The following is a 22,596-nucleotide window of genomic DNA, read 5'->3' on the forward strand; positions in this document are numbered from 1 at the left end:
CCAAAGCCTGCCATGGGGTCATATTCTGTGAAACGGTTTTGTTTGTAGACATGGCTTTTCACCCTGCACAGTTGTGAGATGATCATCCTTTTCCCCAGGACTGAGGCAACTATCTGACAGCCTGCTCAGCAAAATCCTGAATCCCACTGCAGTTGCTACCCAAACTGAGGGTTGAGCAGCACTAAGAAAGCTGTCTCAAGCATTTCTGCAGCAAGCAGTGCTATACCTGTGTACTTGACTAGAAGTGCCCATGAAGCAGAAATAAAAAAAAAAAAAAGAGCCAGGAATCAGAATCACAAATCCCCCTCTTGGGTTTAGATTTAGGAACAAGGAAGCTCCAAAAACAAGATGCCCTTCAGCATTTTACAAAACTGACTTCAGCTGCCAAAGGATTCCTCTGCAGCAAAACCAAGAAAGCTTTATCCTCAAATAAAAAATTCACTGCAAATGAGCAATCATTAGTCAGCTGCATTTTCCGTATAATTACTGGCAGTAAAAAAGCAAGCATGCAGGTTGCTGAAAAATAAGGTCTAACTACTTCCACCCAAACAGAACAGAAGCTGTTCACAGAAGTTTTAGTGGGGGAGATGGAAATCCTCAGTGCTCCCCTTCTCTCTATGACTGATTACAATCTGGTTTTATTCTATAAAGCACATTTATTGTGGGAGTTTGATTTGAAAGAATTTCAAGTAATTTAAACTTTGGCTGCAGGCATACAGATCATTTAAAAACTGATCTTTAAGTGTTTCTACATGTTAATAACATTTCTGGTTGGTGCTATAATCAACAGTTTTAATTCTCAACCTACCGGCTCAAACACATGCCAGGAATTACCTAGGATGAAATCATGTAGTTCACAATTAGCCAGGCTGACAGCAAACCCTGTGCTAGCAGTTTTGGTGCAATAATCTTTATTTTGCAATGGGGAGTCTTGAGGCTGGGGGGTTTCTTTAAGGGTGACTGTCAGCCACCTATAGCTTTTTCAAACTACAGAGGTGCTGAAAAGAGCCTGCACTGTGGCTCAAATCAAAGCCTAGTTCAAACTTTAATAGATGAGGATTCATTTGTCCTGCCTCATGTTCACAAAGCACCTTATTACCCCACATGCTCTTATATATGATGTCACTACCTGCATCTGTTAATTATTAAGGTGAATGACAGAAACAGAATCTGGCCTTAAATAAAAGACATGAAATCAGGAGGTGCTAATTCAGATCCACCCTGTCTGGAACTGAGGTGCAAATGCAAGATGCACATTGCCCTGGGATTTTGGAAAGTGCAAATTCCAGCTCACTCCATTTTGGTAACTCTCTTCATCAGCCAAAGAGCCTCCCACCACCAAAGTTCTCACCACATTTCAATACCCTTCTAAAAAAGGTAAATGGGCTTGGTAAGAGGCAGGGACAAGCCAAAAGAAAATAAAATAAAAGCTAGTTTTGTTCATAGCAAATGGTAAAATTTTTGATGAAAAGGGTTACAGTGTTACCTTGTAAATAAATGTAAGTGCTAAGTTTTCTCAGCTCATGGGACTGGCAAGAGCTTGTCAGCAACACAAAAAATACCAGCTGAATGATCCTAACGGAGCAAACTCTTGCAGCAGCTCAGACATTCAGTAAGAATACTGTTCACCACTGAAGTTTAGTTAAATATGCACAATTTTATTTATTGAAGAGATTAGGACAAAAACATGAAACCAAATACATGACAAAGCACCAGAGGCAGTAAAACCCCACCATGCACATCACCAATCTTTCCTCCTATAAGGTACTTATAAAATAAAAAAAAGTCCTTCTTGACACAGCACCATCTTCAGAGTGTAAAAACTTTACTCCTTTATATTCTTAGTTACCAAAATAGAACCAAGGCAGGTCAGCTGCAGCTAGCTTTGTCTCTTGATAAAGAACTGTGAAACATCCTCTTGAGAGTGGGACCATAACTTTCCTGCAAGGCAGGCAAATAGCATCCATACGTCAAATGCCAAGTAGCTGTACGCACATGCCACATACTATAATTAAGCACAAATTCAAGTAACATTTACATACTACAGAGTCCACATGTACCTACCCAAAAAACATGACCACTTCACAAAACGTATACAGGCAGTAATATCAGAACAACTGAGGTACTGGAAACACAAATATTTATGCCAAGAGATTTCAATATCATACAGCAATATAAAAGCAGTAATAAAAACATTTGCCAGTCTAAATCAAATAAAGCTATCTAGAAAAAAAAAGAAGCTAAATAAAAAGTTATTTAGGGACAGAAATACCTGAACAGAAAAGAAGTGTGTTAACTACAGCATGTAACATGTCATCCCAAGTCAACCCGTAATTGAAGTACTGGCTTAATATATCACTACTGTGACATTTTCTTCAATAAATAGAATAAGTCTTGACAATACAAAAGGTGCATATTACTGTGTATGTTTCAAGAGGAATATCTGTAATATAAATGTTCAGCTTATTAATACCCTCTTATTTCTTAGTCTGGACAAAAACAAAAATCAAAACCAAACAATTCTATTCCCAAGTTTAAAGGAATTCAAAGAAAAAAACCCAGAATACTCTTCCTCAATAATAAAGAGCCCTCTATTTACACATGGGCCAGTCAGTAAAGAAGAGATTGGTTCTCAGATGAAGACACCGTTAAGGGCTTTCTGCCTTCTCTAGTCATATACGTGCAGCATGGCAGATATGGAAGCCAGTATCTCATATCTTTAAAAAAAAATTATACAGTTTTCTTCTTTTCTTTCCCCCCCCCCCCATTATAGCAGTAATGCATCTGGAAGTTCGAGTTATAATAGCTTCCTGCAACAAACCATTTGACACAAAACAGAACAGCCTGTTAAATGACAGTTACTTCCCCTTAAGGGAACAAAGCATTAAAATGTCATTTCCTGACAAGAATATTAAGTAGTTTATTTAGAAGAAATGACTTGAAAATAGCTATCAAGAGACATGAACTGAAATTTTGCTTGTTTTTAGCACCCACTTTTCATGTCCATCTTTGTGCACCTAATTTTTTTCTTATATTAATCCCATTAATTATTAGACATCTGATTAAAAAAGTTAGCCAATTGTATTTTCCCTGAATAATGGCTGAAGTTAAATATCTAACAGTGCGATGCCAAGATGTGAGCTGAGGCAAAAGTTTCTATTTGTTGTGAATTACCACTGTTTTTAATGAAACAGAAACAGGAGTGATAACAGCTGCACCAGAATTGGCATGTGCAGTCTCCTTGGCTCCAAAAGGTGAGAAGCTACAATTGCTCCATGCTGCCTTTTCTCCTCCAAATCAATCTAACCTGATAGCAAGCTCCCCCCGCCCCCCCAATCTGTCCCCATGCTACATTTGTTATATTAGCTCCTTGTGGAGGTTCCTTCTCAATCCGAGGACCTCTGAGTGTCTTTTGCTACCAAGCTAGGCTGATGCAGGATGTGATTGAACGCGGTCAGGAAGGGCTCCTTCATGTGTCCATCTCCAGGTTGTGTACCTTCTGAACACCAGTCTTTGTGCTCAGTTAAAGAATGGGTCCAAGTCTTCTTCCATGTTGACATCAGGCACCAGCTGATCTGATACTTCCTTAGCACCATATCCTGAATTCGATACATTAAAATCTGTAGAAAACCATGGATGGTCCAGAATTTCCTGTGAAGTCAGCCTTTCTGATGGCTCTCGACGCAGTATGCTACGTATGAGGCATTTTGCCTTAGGGGATAGAGTTTCTGGAATGTTAAACTGCCCACGACGGATCTTGCTGAAGAGGGAACTAGGCTCAATGTCATGGAAAGGATAGCGTCCAACTAGCATGGTATAAAGCATGACACCTAGACTCCATACGTCCGCTGCTTTGCCAGAGTAGCTGCCATTTGTGTTCAAGATCTCTGGACTCACATAGGCTGGGCATCCATGCTTATCAGAAAGAGAGTCATCATTTCCTCTTAAAATATAAGCATCTTCTAGGCTTTCCAATTTCACTCTAGTCCTGCGGGCAAAAAAAAAAAAAAAAACAAAAAAAAACACTATCAAGGTAAGCAAAGATCAAACACAAATTCTGGCTGTTGCAATTACATGGTTGTAATAGTCATACTCTACAAAAATTTGACAACTGCAGAAGTGAATCAGTTTAAAATCCCACTCGCAGCAGTTGTAACAGATAATTGATATTGTCTCTTCCATACTGGTTAGAGATATTAGAGACATATAGGGAATACTACCACACAGACAGATACAAGATTTCAAATACAGTTTTGTCCAGTAAACTCATTAAAAAGTTTATCTCTTAAAAAGAGAAAAGGAAGTGCCATATTCATGCTTTTGATTAATTTTACGTAGACATGTTTTCCAAAAGGAGACATAAACCTCAAGATCTTTTCTGTGCTGGCTGCGCTCTAATGTACCCACGTAGGATTCATGCCCAAATACAAACCAAGTCCTAACTACACAAGGTTATTTTGATACCTTCATGCTGGCAAAGCTGCTTCATACACCTGTAATTCCACAAGGTTTAACAGTAATAAAATGGTCACTCCAGCCCTAAATGATCCCTCTGACCAACCAACATTTTCCTTTACCCCAACAATTTTAAGAGAAATTAAGGAAGAGCACTTTTAACCGATTTCAGTCTTCCCAAATAGACTTTTGGGCAAAGGGAGATAGGTGAGGTGAAGGCCAAGATTAACAGCAAGCTTATCTACCTAGGCAAGCCAGAGGAGCTCCTCGCACTGGAATGAACAGAGAAGCTGGCAAAGGAGTTGCAGAGATGACAGGGATGCCTTATCTAGATTGCAAACTCCTGCTGCCTGCAAAGCGCTGTGAACTTGTCATTGTGCTGCAGTAATTACCTCTGCAAGAGAATTTTCTTCCCTTATGGATATCACACAGGAGCAGAAAAAATGATGCAGAGCTGCTTGTCATAGCACTAGATGAACATAACCTTTCTTTCCATTCAATTCTCACTGCTAGGCTCCATATCTACATTTTAAAATCTCTCCCTGTTGGAGGTATCCAAAGGATTACCAAGTAACCTTTAGACTATTTCCCAGCAAAGGATGGTTTTGAGAACAGAATCGCTACAATGCAACAGGGCTTGTCCAGTGCCTTGGGATGGCAGAGTGACCTAGCATTAGTGCAGACTTTCCTTTCAACAATTTGGGGTCATAATTCAACTTAGGGTATTACTGCCCTCACCCCTCAACCGCACAGATCTGTTACAATCACTCTCAGCCCTGTGTCATGGCCATGTTCCCATACCACAGACATTCACAGGCAGGGACTGAATTTCATCCCAGAAAGTAGAACTTGCGTCTCTTGACTAAAGCACGTAATTTAACAGGCATTAAAATAGACAAGGAGAGCCTTGTTTCTTAAATGTTTACCAAAGACAACATTGCTTGAGCTTGAGCTGCAAAAGACATCTGGGCCAGCTTTGGCTTAGATTTAGTTCCAGGGCAGCTCAACCCTATCTTCTTTGAACCAACAGAAGAGTATTTTACTCCGCGGAGTACTCCAGAGGCAACTGTGCCATAAACTTTCATGACACTTGGACCTTTTCAACAGCTAGATACGTTTACTAGCAGAGGTGAAAGCCCCTCTGGCAACGTGGCCCAAATGAGGAAGCCATAAATACAGAACTCCGAATACCTGGCTCCCAAGCACAGTGTGTCAGGGCAGCTCCTTCTCTCCTAAAATAGGCCAGTGTTTGCTCCTCCAGTTCACTTCTGATGAGCTTTGCTCAACACACCTGCTTCCTCATTAATTCCCACTGCCAGCCTAACAGTACTTCTGGCCATGGACAACCCCCTCATTAGCACTCAAACAATACTTTACAACAGCAGTGCCTCACACAGGAAGTAGGCTGCAAGGAGAAACTGAACTACAATTACCAAGACCACAGAAATTTCCCTCTGTACACAAAGCAGAGGGTCCACAACAGGAGAGTGACTTGAGAAGAGTCCTTTCACAGTGCTCAGCTTTGACACATTCCCGCACCTGCACAGCATAGGGAGAGAAGCAAGGAGAAACGCCCAGAGGGAAAAAACATGCCAAAGAGGGCAGAGAACAGAGAAGAGGAAATGAAAGGGAAGGCAGGGACATGAGTTGTGGTTCCATTTGCATTGCCCACCTCAGTTTTTCCATAGAAAAGCATGTGTAGCAATAAAACAGTGAGGCCAGCTACTCAAACATGCATTAAGTCACTGAACTGCCAGACAGGAAAGCATCAACTCACTCCTGCTAACTAACAGAAGCGGAACACACACACAGGGAGTGGGGCAGAGCAGGCTATTTATAAACAACTTCCAGGAGGGAATTCACCCCCACATACACACTTGCCTGCCATCCCAGTGTCAACAGCACAGGGAAATGTTGTTTACTTTCCCATCCTATTTTACATTTCTGGGAGTTGCCAAAGACTTTAGAAAAACAGTTCAATAAGAAGCTTTTATATTACATAAAATTATTGGAATTCCCTAATCTCTCATTTCCTGCAACGGACACAGTACAAAACCACAGAGAGCAGACTGCAAGGTGTGTCAAAAATTCGTATTTTTTTCCAAGAGAAGAAATAACTTCTTGATAATAAAACAGAAGCAGCACACAAAAGCCATGCCCCTGTCTTGCTTTCCTTGCAAGGTGTGCTGCAGCCTCCACAACGATACAGCAGGTTTTGTTAAGCAAGCAATGGAACAACAGCTGGCCCTTATCTGCCTGCTCCTCTGTAAGCTGTGGGCAAATGATGAAAACACTCAAACCGGGTTTTTCATGCTGCTAAGCTGAAAGGCTTTGAGGAAACAAAAGGTCCCAAATTAAACAAAAACACAACCTTCAGTCCTCTTCCTCCTGGTCAGCCCCCAAACCCTCACAACCAGGAACACCCTTGTGTGCAAGGTGCAAGTGGTGAAATGGCTCCTCTGCAAGCAGGCAGCGTTCCTGCAGCACCGGGCACACATTTCTCTGGCTGACTGCAGGGCCTGCATCCCCTGAGCACACACTGCCAGCTGCCTGGCCTCAGTATGGCTTTCTCCTGTCCCAGTTACACCCAGACACAACTCAGGTGGTTCCCAGTCTCATTTGTAAAGCCCGGTGTCCTTGCACTAGATGATAACACAGGTTTTCCAACCGTACAGCAAGGAAAGCACAGGAGTACAGGAAGGGCTGTCTGACTTGACACAGCTGGCGATAGAAAGAGCTCACAGGGTGATTCTGCCAGCACCCTTCACCACCAGCCAGGACTGGGGCTGGGCAGACCCACTGCAGCCCATTTTCAGTGACAGATGACTTCACCCACCTCAGCCTCGCAGATGGAACGCAGTCTGTGCAGTGCTACCACTGGGTACTGCGCAGGTGTACATGGCAACTCTCGCTCCCCTTTTATCAGTCAGTTCACGTCTTTTCAGGCAATCAGAAAGGAGCAGCCTGGCTCAGGAGCTGCTATTTCCCAGTGCACAGCACCCCATCCCTGCGAGAAACAGCTTCCAGCTCTGTTGGTCTTCCCTTCCTCCGCATTTCAAGCACTGCCTAAAAGAGCTCTGTTTTCTGCAAGAGAGTTTTTTTGGTTTGTTTTTTGGGTTTTTTTTGGGAGGGGACAGCAGGCAGGGAGTATGGAGAGGAATGGGACAAAGGGGAGTCAAGGTCTAAAATACACAGAATGCAGAGACACACTGAATGAGAAGCAATCTCTCTCTCCCCCACACTCTCTCAGAAAGCACTGAAATCAAATACCCAGGAAAAGGAATAAAAGCCAACAGCAACAAACAGACCCTGAAAACTACAAGTCGATTCTGAGAATACAGAACCTCCACACTAAAGGGTGGGGAGTGCATCCAACTGCAGAGTAACTGGACAACCTGAAATTTGACGTTGTTAAGGCAAAACCATCACATGAGATGTGAAATCATAATCAACTTTGAAGTGCCTCCCATCACAGAGAAGAAAAAGGAAAAACAAAAATAATTCTCCAGAAACCTCTTATTCTCTAAATAATTAACTCACATTAGTCAACTAAAGGATCCCCACAAGAGAAAAAAGTTTTCCAAAAGCACCAGCATTTGAGCTCGACAAACAGTTGCAACAAAATTAATCCCTGAAGTTCAAATGTAAGCTACTGCCACAGCCGGATGAGAATCACTTTGTACACATACTGTAGGGCAACAAAGATTTTGCCAACACTTATGTAATTACAATACATAATTTCAAGTTTTAATGCAGATCCCGAATAAGCACTTGGAAAAAGAGCATTATGAGTCTATCAGATCATTGATAAAACACTGCATTAGTTTAATGCATTAAAAAAAAATACAGCCCTGAATCATGGCTATGTAAAAAGGGGAAGCTATTCTGCCTATGAATGCTTTCCCATTACTGGTGAATGAAACCACAGAAGTGCAATCAGAGGGCAGCAGCAGCACTCGGACGGGAAATGCGTCTTTGATCCCCATAGAAAACCGTCAGGGAAACCCATGAAAAACAATACCACTCTGAGTTTCTTATCAATATGCCATTCATTACTTGGCTGCATTCATACTTTGCTCTTCAGTAATGTAACAAAACCTAATCAATTAAACATCTTCCAGAAGATTCTTCAGTGCAACCTCCTGAGTTAGCACTCACCTCTGCCTTTCTTGCACATCCACACCTTTTTTCCGACAGATTCACATTATTCTTCCCTGCAGAGCTTTGGGACTACCAGCAAATTGCTATCCTGCCTTTTGACACCGAAGAATCCAGCATTCACACTTGCTCTCCAAAAGCAAACAATTTCCATACCAAAATCAGTGGAATTATTCAGAGGGCTCTAAACACGTAAGGCAGGAGAAAAAAAAAAATCTAGAACATTTAAAGCAGAGATAACAACTGATAGTCTCAGTGTTTCAGAGGAAAATATCTTCACTGCAGTGAAATAAGCAGTCACTAGTAAAGGAGCTTGCACCTGAAACAATGAAAGCAATTGCCTCTATTCTGTCCCCAAAGCCATCTGTATGAGAAATAATACCTGAACAACACCTCAGCCACCCTTCCCATTTTGGGAACACTAACTGCAGACCAGACCCACAATTTTTGCACAGCAACACTCCCCATATGACAGCCAAATAAGCTGCTTTGGGAAGAGACTGAAGGAGCCATCCTGCTATGGACACTCCACATACACCATCACACCATCCAATTGTTACTTAGGCTGGGTCAAATTAGAAGATCCAGACTTACAGGTTCTATGCAGCAGACTCCAGCAATCAGGATACAACCATCACTGCCATCTAAATTGCCATTTTATTAATACAATTGCAGGTAAATATAAAATGGCAATTTCTAAAGGTGCTTCACAATATTCCTCCAACAGTAAAAACTGAAAGCACCCAAGCAATGTTATCTCATATTTCAGTATTACTCTGACTGAGGCCAGGAAAGCCTTTCCCTAGTTAGAGGCACTCAAGCCACTGACTGCCCAGTAGACCAGGGATTGCTCCTATGTGGCCAATAATTTACAGGTCATTTAATCGAGGTCAGTTGCTCACACCCCATCATAAAGATGAGAAGAGCATGCACACAATTAGAGTCACAAGGAGGCAAAAAAACATAAAAGGCAAGCTTGACATTGGAAGCAGTTATCTTTCACTAATTGACTTTTTTTTTTTTTAACTAAGGGAATCTCTCCTAAATAATGCAGAAGTAAGCTGCCATCAGGGAGCCAGTGAGACAGGGAAGGCGGTAACGAAACCCCAGGCAGATGATTTGCAGCTTGGTGCAAAGACTCGTTCTGAACTCACAACTACCTGATCTCCTTGGGGGCAGAGAGGCACACAGGAGCAGGGGGGAAATGGCATGACATCAATTCAAATCCTGCTCCTTTTACCAATAGATCCCTTTCCAGTTTGTAACAGCACAGAGCATGGGAGTTCACCACACAACATCCTACACAACTTCGGGGAAGAAAAAAACAAACTCTGCACAAAGGCTGTTAGATAAACAGTCTCTTGCATAATGAAACAGGCTCAAGGATATGTTTCGAAAGACAACTGGGACTTGCAGACAGCACAGGTTTACAGGATGAACCTTGTTCCTAAGGGAAGATTTCCTCACTGGTACTTCCACACAATAAGGAAGCCTTTAAAAATTACATCTCCCCCACCCTTCCTCTACAGAGATGCTAACAGCACAGTCAGCCCTGCCTTCACCCCCTCCTGATGTGCAGTACCTAGCAACTTAAGAGCTTTTAACTTGTTTTAAGCTGGTTTGGGTTTTTTTCCTACGGAATTCCACTTAAAAATGCTCTGACTCACCTCCAGGAAGGGCTGGTGCCCCAGACCTCAGCACTCAAATACGATTGCTGGAAACAGCCTGTCCTGTATGCCATGTACCTTGTTTCTTCCAATGCCCCTGTTGCCTAACCACAAAACATGTTCCCCAGAGAGTAGGTAGGTAGTGATGCATGTGTTGGGGTGCAGGCTGTGAAATCCAGTGCAGACCTTTCCACAGAGGAGCCCAGTTACACTACCCTGAGCAATCCATTTTTTTATAAGAATCTGGCTCAGGACAGCTACTTCACCACCTCACTTTTATATTTTTAGATCACATTGATAATCAGATTTTAAAAGGCTGTGCTGTCAACCATATGCTGTGTTCCCCATCTTCTACAGATCTCTTCATACAGTGCATGATGAAGCTCCACAGGGAAAGGAGACCACAATTTTGTTAACATAATTGCATGTTGTTAAAACAGCCCTGCACTTTCTGAGCCTACGATGGGTACTCAGCATCTCTAAGGCACAGCCATGCCATTATTTCACAACCTTACTGAAAACCTTTTGCTTAGATGTCTACAATCCTGTTTCCAAGCAGGAAATACAATCTACCAAAAAAGCAGGTGCTTAAGACTAAATATGCCCCAGGTTAGCTCCTGTTTACAATCTCCACCTTTCTTCTCCCTCCCAAGCCTGAAGTAATCTCCCAGTGTGATAATAAGAACAATTAGAAGAGAAAGCAGCAGAAGAATTTCACTCTCACAATCCACTGTAGCTGTGGCTAGCTGGGCTCCTGCCTCCCTTCCTCACCCCCAGCAGAGACATCCACAGACACTACCCTCAGTCTCCACTCGTAAGTCAACATGGACCATTTTGCAGCAAGTTTATGGATGTAGGTTTTGAAGTCTTCGAAAGGACCAGCTGTTGAACTCAATTTGAGATGTCCTAAGACACATCTACTTCCAGGGACTACAAAGCACCTTTCATCAGAGAGATCAATCCCATGATGGGCATCTCAGAAGAGGCACCACCCATGACTGGCATGACAGCCAACACATACTGCAGCATCCTGCCTGAACAGAGAGAGTGAAGACAAGGCCCTACTATGAGCCACAGACAGTCCAGGGATAAAACCTCCTGCAAACTCCAGCACTGGGTACAACAGCAAAGGTTCTTGACACTCCTGGTCTCACTGAAGGGCCTTGAGCTGACTCAAGGTCCACTTGAGTACCCATCCCCATCCCAGGGCCAGCCAGCAGCCAAATCTTCCCTGGCTTTTGCTTTAATTTAGAACCTTAGGCGCAACAATTAACCCCTATGACTACCTATGCCCTTAGGGGGAGATTTACGAACTTCACAGGGCAGTGTGACGTTCACCATCTGCAGCTAGCTTCCCTCTTTCCTCCAGCTGGGAAGGGCACCACACACCCAACAAATTCAGTGTTGCTCCCAGGAACATGGTGAGAGAATAGAGACTTAGTAACCAAACCACATAAAGGGAAAGGGGGGCACGAACCCTTCTGTGGAAAACAGTTGCGCAACCACTTCATCTTCTACCCTCAGCCTGACAGCAAAGATTTGCTGCCCATGAAGAAATTCACCTTCCTCCCATATTCTAAGAATAATAGTTTCTGGTTTGAAATCTGAACTGTGATTCTCCACTATTGAAGAACCAGTGCTCTTTGGCCCTGTGGCCCCATTCAGGGTAGTGTGAAGTGCTTACATGACAAAACAGATGAAGACTGTTTTTATTTACAAATCTTCAGGTACTTTAAGAGCATTCTCATTTTGTTTGATTTTCTTCCACTTTAGGACTCTCTAGGACTTTTTGCATGTTCTCTATGGAACTGTAGGGGTAACAGCAAGTTCTAACACATTGATGAAAAAGATGCTAACCACATTACAATTTGACAAACGCTGGGAGAGAAAAATTACTACTAACTGTAAAAAAAATGAAAGGTCAACATGCAAAAGGTTGGTATATGCATTTGTATTTTTTGTGAGATGACGTTTCTATCATGAGGATTGCGAACCACATAACTTAGTCATGTTAAAGCATCATCCACTCAAAGCTGAGAAATGATAGAGGAAAAAAAATATTCTAAGAGCACCAAATAAATATGTTATGCTAACACAGGCTTTCTAAATTAGTGTATTGTACTGGCTGCATTCCTCTGGCATAGACCAAAAAGTGTCAAATCCTATTTATTTTTATTGAATCCCACCTGCCTCATATTTACTCAAAGAATACAGGAAAATTACAGTATCTAAATACCAAAATTATTTTAATTTTCCCTTCAACAAGTATGATGAACGTACAAGGTCTTTAAGCTTCAAATATTACGACAGCTAATATTTTAATATAATTAAAGGCTTAAAAATGCAGTAAAGAAATTAATAATTCCCTGACAGCAGAAATGTTCTTGTATTAAGCAAACCATTGAAACAACCAACACAGAAATGCTTCATTTAATTCTGAGATCTTTCAGATGGCTCTTTCTCAAAGCATCTGCTATGGATCAGACTGATGAACTGCTTTATTAGCTATATACTGTGTATAGCACTATTTTTAACACAACCCAGAAAAACCTGCCTGTTCTACAACATCATTATGGGACACCAGCTAGGAGAAGGGCACAGTTGTTCTGCCCAAGGGCCTACTACGAGGACAGGCTGTACATGGAAAACAGTAAATACCATGCCATGAACACAGATAAAATACTCAAAAGCAAGAGCCACACAACAGCAACCTGGCTTAATACCCAGGACAAAAAATATTTAACAACATGGATGAAAGCAGAAAACAGATAAGACCACGTTTTATTGTAGGTCATCCACTGTTTTGGATTCAAGTTTCATTCTGAAGTGTAAGGACACAGTTTTTGAAGTATTCAAGTATCTTAGAGGTACCTTAGAAAGTCTGTTGAGACTCAACATGGCAAGTCAGCGTTGTTTTCCATATTTTCAGTGTTCTGGAAGCCACTGTGCTCATTTAATAGATGTGCTGCTGCTTCCTAACCCAGTCTTACAAAAGATTTCCAGCCATGCTGTAATGTCTTAGAACTTCTGCTTCATCAAAATCAGCTGCAGGTTTATGGAGTTTAACTCTGAAATTTCAATACTACAAGACTGGCTATTTCACCTGTAGTTTACAAAGGGATCCACAGACACACCTCCCCCTAAAAACCACAACTGTACTACCTTTTACACAAAACAAAAAACCCATGTTGCAACAGCACACATCATTTTTATGGAATGCGATTTACCCTATCTTCAAACTCCTGCAGTTCAGGATTTAAAGAAACTATAAACTACCTGGAAACACAGACAAATTGTTTCTGTTTGTTCCCACACTGGAATTCCGAGTTTCATTTCAATCACTGATGTACATACACACACGCCATAGTGTAAAACACTATCACAGTCTGGCGTTGATTTAGCACATTAAGAGAACACCTCTAGTATCATTAGGGCCCCTACAAAATGCTCAGTGCTACCAGCCTACAACAATATTTTATTCCACCTTCTTACCTCCCAGCTCATTACAAACATCCCAAGGCACTGTGATTTACAACATCCAAGTAACACGCATTTTTAGCAGGGACATCAGTTGAAGCAAAGAGCACTCATGGTGCTGGCTAGATTAGGAGCACCATCTTTGCAAATTCCAGCTGTAATTTAGGTAATGGGAATGGGGTAAAAAAGAATTTCAACACTGTATGCACCCACTTGCAGAACTTCAGCAGCTCTGTTTTCCTATTGAACTACCAGAACCTCATTAGGATTAATGGAAGAAAATGTACTAAGAAATGCTTTAATTGATTTTCTTTTTTAAACAAATGGAACTGCTTCCATCTAACCTTCACATTTCCCTTTGGCTCCTCCAGTCTGGCAGCTCTCAGCTAACAGCAGACAATCATCTTACTAAAAAAAAATAAAACCAGCAAGTTTTCCATTCATGTGTTGCCTGCATGCTGGATATTCCATCTTTTCTTCTACCAAAATAAAAGCCATGAGAGTCTTCAAGAAGAGGAAGTTTCAAAGTGGTAGGTACTTAAAATGAATTGCAGAAAAACAGCCTTGAAGAAATAGGAAAAGAACCACTAAGAAAGAGCTCCACTGAAGAACAGGCGATGCACAGCAGCAGAGTTCACACACATTTCTCAAAACATCATTTTTATCTCTTCTCTCCCTCTTTGGTTCATTATGAGTATGAAAGAGCAAGGGATGGTGCAGCATCCATCTGCCAGGCACTGCTGCTGAAGGCAGCTCCTCAAGGACTGCTCGGCACACAGGCATCCTCAGCAGCAGCCTCAGACAAATGGGAGCTCAGAGGGGTGCAAGCAACACACAAACACCTCTGTGAACTCAGGAGGACCAGGAAGATTTTTCAGTTCTAAATATAGCAGCAGATTGAAAGTGATGACTGATTACAGTATGATGATCAGAGGATGTGAAAAAAGGCAGTCACTGCTGTTTCATTCTATTTCTATCTCAAATTATTTCATCTCTGTTTATTTAGCAGAGAAAGGATTACAATACCTTCCTACTTACAAACCAGCATTATATCCAGAAGAAAACCACATTATGATTATCTTAAAAATAACCAGCAAGTCCTATTTGACCTTTAAAGTGAATTATTGTATAATTAGAAGACAATGCTCAAAAGTGAGTAACAGTGTCATTTTGCAGACAACAGCTAAGTTAAAAACATTCATAAAAGCCAACACTGCTATTACAGTACACACCACTTTTCTTGGGTGGCTGAAGGATTTGGCCCTGTGCCTCCTGTGTTGCATTCAGTTCCTAGTAAGCAGCAGGGTAGGAGTTCAACAGCATTCAGCACAGGCCTGTGTCTGCTCCCACTGCACTGCCTGAGCTCACACTGCCTTCTCTCAGAGGAGCTTTTCCAAGTTCTGTTCTTCATGCAACCCCACAGGTTTACATATATCCCCAGGAAGAAAAATCCACTTTAACATTAGGATGTTATCAGCTACAACAGAAAACAATCCCCCCTCTCAGCTATTTTGCACAAGTTTCCTTCTTATCTGCATCAGAGGTGCTACAATGGTGTTTAATTATTAAACTGGGAATAAAAGTTGTGGAAGTGCAGTTTATATCTACCTGCTCTGCATTTTTCTATGAATAGACATTAAGCTAGTTTCATTTTAGGCTTATTTATTTGGAAAGGATGAGAGGGCAATCGGACATTGGGGTTGTGGTAGAAAAATAAAGAACTAAAAAAGCTATTTGCTTTGTGGACAGCTGTCTGAACTGAATTAAGAAGTGAAAATATGTATTATTTTTCAGGCTGCAAAGAGATTAAAAGGAGAATCCTATTTTGCAAAACTCAGCTTGCAATAAAATTTAAGTAGAGAATATTTAAACGGGATAGATGATCATTTCTATGATGTCATTTTTATTTTAAGACCAGGAACTTCTCTTTCCTGAATGAATTGTGTATTAGTTTTTTCTAATTTTTGGATCACCAACTTCCTGAGCCTGTAGAGAACTTCAAGAACTTGTTTCTTGCTTGCAATTCCCACAAACAGGATTTATATTCACTGGTTATTTTTAACAAAGCTCCCCAGAACATCCATTTCACTCTGCAGCAGTTTAACAAGTTTTCAGACAATTTTTAGGATTTAATTAAAAGGGCTAAACATATTCCCATCGTCTACTAAGACAGGAAGAAGCACGAAGGCAGACTCTGCTCCCATTTAGATGGTTTTTGGGTTTTTTTTATGGTCATCTTTCAATTTAACCACTCTGTGAAAACCTGACATTATTCTGACAGTATTTATTGCTCTTACGTGGAAGTTGCAAATAAATTCATCATTCAAGACAAAGAAGACTGGTAAACACAAGGAAAGAAATAGGAAATTTCACAGGTACAACAGTATAACTATCGCTCCACATCAGAAAGAACACTTCAACAATATACCCAGTGCTATTTCTTTCCCTGTCTTCCCATACTCCTTCCCCAAATCATTTATACAGGAGGGTGTGTAGAAAGGAGATATTATTAAAAAAAAAAAAAAAAAAGTAGTTCCCCAAGTACCACAGCAGCTGATACTACACACAAGCACCCACAGAGCAAGGCAGTTTTAGTCTGAGTACGATTAGTGACCACATAATACCCTTACAAGCAGCCTCCAGACCCTTCCAGGATGGAAAACAAGATATCCTCAGAACAGTCCTACAGATAACACTTGACTATTCTTCCTCTTTATGCCTCCTCACTGGAATGAGCCATTTCAGCCCCCAGTTCTCTTTAACACACTGGATCCTCTTTCCTCTTTTAACACCAGCAGCCTTTATGATAGTACAGCTCTTAACCAGACACTCTTTCAGAGCTTTCCTGCAGCAGATGTCTCCCCATGAGGAATGAGAAAACTCCTCTAGGTGGAGATGAAGACACCAAGCACGGATGCAAACAGTGCTCTACATTTACTTTACTTTGCTCCAAAACCTAAGCCAGAAGATAAAATGGCACATCCACCCCACAATCAGGTTGCAAAGGAGAATAAAGTGCACCACAAACAAATGGTACAGTAATAACAAAGGGCACAATGTCCTGCAACTCCAACTATCTGACCTCAGGCACCCCCAGCCGTAAAGTCAGGGAGACTCTTACCTTTCTTCATCCTTGAAAATAAACTTTCGCAGCTTGAGATCTCGCAGTACCAGTCCACCATCATGGCAGTGTGCAACAGCAGAAGCTATTTGATAGAAGAGTTTGGCTGCCTCCTCTTCTTTAAGCTTCTTGCAGGTACGAACAAACGAATGCATGTCCCCATAGCTCCTTTCAAAGAACACATACGCTTTTGTCTCCCCAAGAATTATTTCAGTAATTTGGTTGATATTTTTATGCGCAGGCAGACAAAAACATGGTGCTAATAACTCCTGGTAGCAGCCAATATCAAACACCTGCAGGAACAATGACAGTAAAGCCAGAGTTAGTGACATGAAGGACAGTGAAGTCATGGTACATCTGATTCTGCTAACAAAACCATCTCTAAGTACAATTTATGTTGCTGCTAAAAGCTACACCGATGTAAACAGGATGTTACAAGCTCACGGGACTGAGGACAAGACAAAGCAGACTGTACAACCCCACACAGAAGACACACATAACCTTAACAGGAAAGGCTAGTCTTCAAAACTGGTAGCAAGCATAGTTAGATTAGCTAACAGCTGATCACATCTAGAATGTAATCTAAATTAAGCTGTGAAGACCAGTGATGTATAAGGGCAATACTCAGAAGGAAACATGTTTATCTTCTATTTTCCATCCAAATAAACTTATAAAAAATACAGCCAGTAGCTTTGTATTGAGACAAGCTGTCACATTAAATCCACCCTGATACACATGCCTGACTCTTCTGATTTTATTAACCCATTAAAGCCTTAAGGATTTTCAGGCTTAAAGTATCATCTATTGCTATTCCTATTTACTTCCTGCCTTTCTTTCATCTCTGAAAAACAGCAAAGTCACTTTCACTTTCCAACTCTCAGTTCCACAATGGCTGTTTATAAGATCAGAAGGGAAATAGCTCTGCCTGTTGGAGCACAGACAAACACCCTTCAAAAGGCAAAGACAAAACCACCCTGAACTCTCTGCATTTCAATCAAGTGCTCCATTAAAAGCAAAGTGTCCCTTTACTACTAAGTATGTTATCACTGATCTTATGAATGAGCTGTAAGAACTAAAAAAGCTGCTGGGAAACCCAAATATAAAAAGTTACTATAATCTAGTGATGACGAATGAATCAGTATTTGAGTCAATTGAGAAAAGACCACATTACAAGAAAATGAAAGACTTCATTGAGAATAACTGAAGTCAGTGTGTGCTGAAAGAGACTATGAGCAAAGTATTGATAGGAGTGATTTTTAATTATACCTGCTGCAGAGGACTACAAAGCAAAGATTAGCATTTCCACCAGCATAAAAATTCAATTAATATGTAACTTACTTGTGGGTGTTCTGTTACTTTGGTAAAAACAATTTAAGGTAGTCATGTGTCCTTTGAACAAAATATAAAAATGAAGAACTGGTCTAGTTCTCTAACCACTATTTTAAACTTCAATTGTTTTTTTCTTTTCTGTATTCTAGCATTTGTGTTCTGATAGTGGGTATTTGTATCCTCTCTGAGAAGCAAATCTCTCCCTGCTTTCTCTAAAGCTTTAAAAATTGAGTGAGAAAGATACAGTTCAATCAAAATTTACTTGAGGCTTCAAAATCCACATCATTTAATGCTTCAGAGCACAATCCTAATAAAGTCCTTCCACAGAAAAGGACTCAAATCCCAAGAAACTGGGACACCCCCTCCTCACCCACCTCCCTTTCCTCTCATCCCATACCTGCGTTGCCATACACCGGCACAGGGAAAAACAACCTTAAAGGCAGACTGCCAAACAGACCCAGCACATTTTACGGGGGGAGGATTAGCACCGAGGCATTCTGGTGACATGGTGCACCAGGGAAGCAGAACCAGGGCAGGGAGGAGGTGTTGCTAAAATCCCTGGTGTGCAATTCATTCCAGAGGAGAATTCATTGATATTTAGATCTCAAAACTTCTAACTACTACAGTGTAAGTGAATGGCTCTTCTACAAGCAGCTACTTGTAGAAGAAATAAAATTTGAAATAAAATTTAAGCAGGAATATTCATGTAGCTCAAACCCTCATGTGAAAAAACGTCTTTCCAGAATTCTCTCCTAAACCAGATTATCATAATGTAAATTAGTTACATTTTATGGTTCTCAGACTATGTTAAATAAGTAGTTCTGGATATGTACCAGTACTATGTTTGAAAGGGGGTAAATAGGAAGCACTATCATCCTGCTACAGTCTCAAATACCTTCTATAAAGGGCTTCTTTGTATCCCAGCTTTTAAGATCCCTGGCCTCAATTCAGCAAATGTCCAATAAGCTGCAGTTTGATTTAGTTCTCGCTGGGAATTGGAAGTGAGAAGTTACCATTGTTTGGATGCCACAGAGCCTTGAAGCAAATAACAGGATCTGTACAGTCGGTGGGTGCAGCCAAATGAATCTTGAGAATCATCAGTATGTGTCTGTTATCCAACCCACCGTTTCTGCAAGCAATCTCTAAGAGCATCTTCAGTAAGATACCAGAGAGCAGGTCTCTTTGCCGGAAGGCTACTTGACAAACAGTTGTCATGATACTGCAGGCATTTTAAAGCGCACATTAAATTAAGCTGAGTTCAGGACTGACAACTCCATGCTCACAAACTAGCAATCCAGGCTAAGATCATATTTTTGGAGCACAGCTAGTAGTGCCTCGCACATATGGAAAAACTGATACTATTCAAATGTCAGGATCAGCTCAAAAACATTAACAGCTTAAATGGAAGGGGAAAAAAAATAACAGCCCAGTCTCTGTGAGCTGCAGTTATACTGCTCATACTGTTATCAAAACAGTGCCTTAATCCTGCAAACCAAACAGGAAACAAAGAAGCGCATAGCCCTGGCTTTACCACTTGCTACGCAAGTTCACCTAGAATTTCATGCAGAGCAGCAGCTTTGTGGGATCTGTTTATTTCATGAAAAGATGGCAATGTCCTAGAGTGCAGCACTGCACTACTGCATCAAGCTGGGCTTTCATTCTCGAAATTCTCATGTTCTGTTTCAGTTTAGTAACAAAGCATCCAGTTCAGCATGCAATATTAGTTCTTTGCAAAGCCATGGGCCTTTTTTCCCCTAAATAATCACAGGAAGTCCTAGGCTGCCTTAATTTCAGATTTTATAACTCAATCAGTAAGCATATTTAAATTGCCCTCTGAACTCCAATCTTCACAAATAGCAAGGAGGAGCAATTATTTTCACTTCTCTGCTACAGCCTAGTCCATAACTTTTTATGAATCAAGTATGAGAAAGTATGGAACAGTCAGCAACACTATTATTAATCCCTGGAATACTAGTAAGCTACAATACATCTACTTTTCCATCTAGAAATTTGCCAAATGGCATAATTCCATGTTTTGGGAATAACACAAACACTGCAGCATGTGTTGCAAGGTTGCAATTTGCTACGTAGTTATAAAAACTACTACTGGGTACTGCTTCAGTTTGCTGGACATAAGTCTGTCTCACTACAGACAATGAGAATCGCAATTTGGGAACAAAGGATAATATTCCCTCAGTTCAAAAGGAGAAAAACATCCCTCCACAGATGTGCACGCATGTGGATTTCTTTTTCCCACAGCTCACCTTTTAATAGTAGGAGAAAATTGGAAGGAGGCAGAGAAAAGCCGGCAGGCTACAAAGAGTGGGATAGCTATTCTGTCTGCACTTCTAAAAACCGTAGGTGTGCAGGTTTTATTCTTGTTCAGTTGGGCAATGGGGGAGGATGCTGTTTGCAAACAACCTCCACCGTGAGGGAGCTCAGGCTGATTAATTAGATGTGCTTCTTGTTTTTAAATCACTTTTAAGACAAAGCTGGTGGCAGTCGGCTCCCACCCCCTGCTTCTCCATCCTCTTCCGCACCCCAACGCACAGAACTGGGGGCAGTAAAATTCGAGGAAGCCAGCAGGTCCCAACACCTGAAAATGAGCTGGGGATTCCCTACTCCATTTTGAAAAGTGAGAGTGGGGAAGATGAGGCTTTCTCCTGGTCTGAACTCACGTTAAAACCTACTTCAAGAACGGCTCTTTCCAGAACAATATCCCCCTGCCAACAGAAGGCAGACCTGGCTCCGGGCCACCGCCAAAACGTGGCCATTGTCTGGAGAGAGGGAAAAGTTACAGGATGCGCCTTTAATCCTGTCTCCCCGCCTTTTGTTTCTCCACTGTTCAATAAATGAGGTACACGGCCGTGCTCGCCCTCCTGCAAGACACGGGAAACCCAGGCGCGACAGGGGAGAACCCGGGGTGGGGGAGAACAAGGAGAAGCATTACCTTGCAAACCAGCTCCTCGCCGCTGTGCAGATGTACGGCTCGGAAAACGTGGTCTCCCTCGAGAGGCTCCAACAATAAGTATTTCCCGATGCAAGAAACGCAATGCGACAAGTTCGGGGTCTCCGGCGGGCTCGGCGAGCCTAGATTCGGGCTAAAACTCTGGCTTGGCTCGATGGACCGTATGGACGAGAGCTCTTCAAAATCCTGGGTTTTATTCCGCGGTCTCCCATATCGTGCTATCGTGATAGGGGTTGACCTTTGTATGTTCATGAGTATGGAGGAGACCAGCCGAGACGCTACACCGGAGCCCTGGCGTGGAGCGCGGTCCCTCGCCCGTCCAGCTGCGGCTGCCTTTGTGTGGCGGGGGGGGCGGGAGCGGGAGCGCGGCGGCGGCGGGCGACCAGCCTCAGCGCCGCGTCCTGGGCACAGGGAGAGAGCGCTCAGCCCGCGGCCCTTTGTTCCCGCCGCCGGCCGGGCGCGCAGCGGCGCGGAGCAGCGCGGCGGCGGGGCAGCGGCGCCCGGGGCTGGGGAGCCGAGGAGCGGGCGGCGGCGCGGCCAGGGCTGGGCGGCCGCCGCTCCCGCGGGGCGCGCAGCGCGGGCGGCAACAAAAGGTCGGTAACGCGGTGTGCGCAGCGGGACCGTCCTTCCGCTCCCCTACGGCCCGGCAGCGCCGCGCTGCCGCGGTCCGGCTGTAGATGGCGCGGGAGCCTCGCCGCTAGCGCCCGGGGCGCTCCGAGAATGCCCCGCGAAAACAGCGAGGGAGCATTTAACTTGGGGCCGACAAAGGAGTGGGACCGCGGCGGGAGGCTCGGAGGAGCCGCACCGGCACCAGGGGAGCGCGGCGGAGCGCGGGGCAGCGTGCACCGCTCCGCGCTGGCGGAAAGGAACGAGCTGGCGTTGTCGCGACAGAACAAAAAGTGCAACCAGGGAATAGAGAGCGCTCCCACGCTCCCCCTGCACAGCGGATTTGTGAGTGGGGGCTCGTTGCCTTCGCCGCGTTTAATGGAGTTCACGCACAAAGAAAAGAAAAACCGGCGCGGCGAAGAAGGGGCCGAGTTCTTACTGCAGGGGCTGGGAGGGCGATAAGCGGAAGGCCATAGGGGGTATTCAACTGGAATCGCTTAAAAGAATAAATGCAGGGAGCAAATTTTGATTATATTTTTTTTTTTTTTCCCTTGGGGATAGGACAAGGGGAGGAGAGGGGCAGCCGCGTCGCTCCCCTCCACCGAGGCACCGTCTCCCCCCGGCGTATCAGTAACTACTTACGTGGCGGGGACGCTGGCTGCCTCCGTGCTCGCTGCCGGCCGCCGCACGCCCGCACGGTGCCCAGCGCGCAGCCCGACTGCCCCGCCGCCGCCGCCGCCGCCCGCCCCGGCCCGGCCCGGCCCGGCCCCACCGCCCACTGCGCCGCGCCCCGCCCCGGCCGCCCCGCCCCGGCC

General features: G+C 43.1%; 1 protein-coding gene across 1 annotated transcript; it reads right to left on the reverse strand.

Annotated features, from left to right (window-relative positions):
* Positions 1-1,637: 1,637 nt before the first annotated feature.
* On the reverse strand, positions 1,638-22,504 carry TRIB2 (tribbles pseudokinase 2). Its single transcript, XM_032104159.1, has 4 exons — positions 22,424-22,504; positions 21,158-21,576; positions 16,879-17,171; positions 1,638-3,988 (listed from the first exon to the last, which is right to left on the reverse strand). The coding sequence occupies exons 2-4, from the start codon at positions 21,425-21,427 to the stop codon at positions 3,520-3,522; spliced, it is 1,032 nt and encodes a 343-aa protein (XP_031960050.1). The 5' UTR covers positions 21,428-21,576; positions 22,424-22,504; the 3' UTR covers positions 1,638-3,519.
* Positions 22,505-22,596: the final 92 nt, after the last annotated feature.

Source organism: Corvus moneduloides, chromosome 3, assembly GCF_009650955.1.
Source record: "Corvus moneduloides isolate bCorMon1 chromosome 3, bCorMon1.pri, whole genome shotgun sequence".
Lineage (NCBI taxonomy): Eukaryota > Metazoa > Chordata > Aves > Passeriformes > Corvidae > Corvus > Corvus moneduloides.

What these genes read in the sequence shown, in the direction of transcription:
- TRIB2 (XM_032104159.1), bottom strand. Translation starts at nt 21,427, where the DNA reads ATGAACATACAAAGGTCAACCCCTATCACGATAGCACGATATGGGAGA. An exon ending in GCGAGGAGCTGGTTTGCAAG is followed by an intron (nt 17,172 to 21,157) that starts GTAATGCTTCTC and finishes TTGTTCCTGCAG; the next exon opens with GTGTTTGATATTGGCTGCTA. An exon ending in ATTTTCAAGGATGAAGAAAG is followed by an intron (nt 3,989 to 16,878) that starts GTAAGAGTCTCC and finishes TTTTGCCCGCAG; the next exon opens with GACTAGAGTGAAATTGGAAA.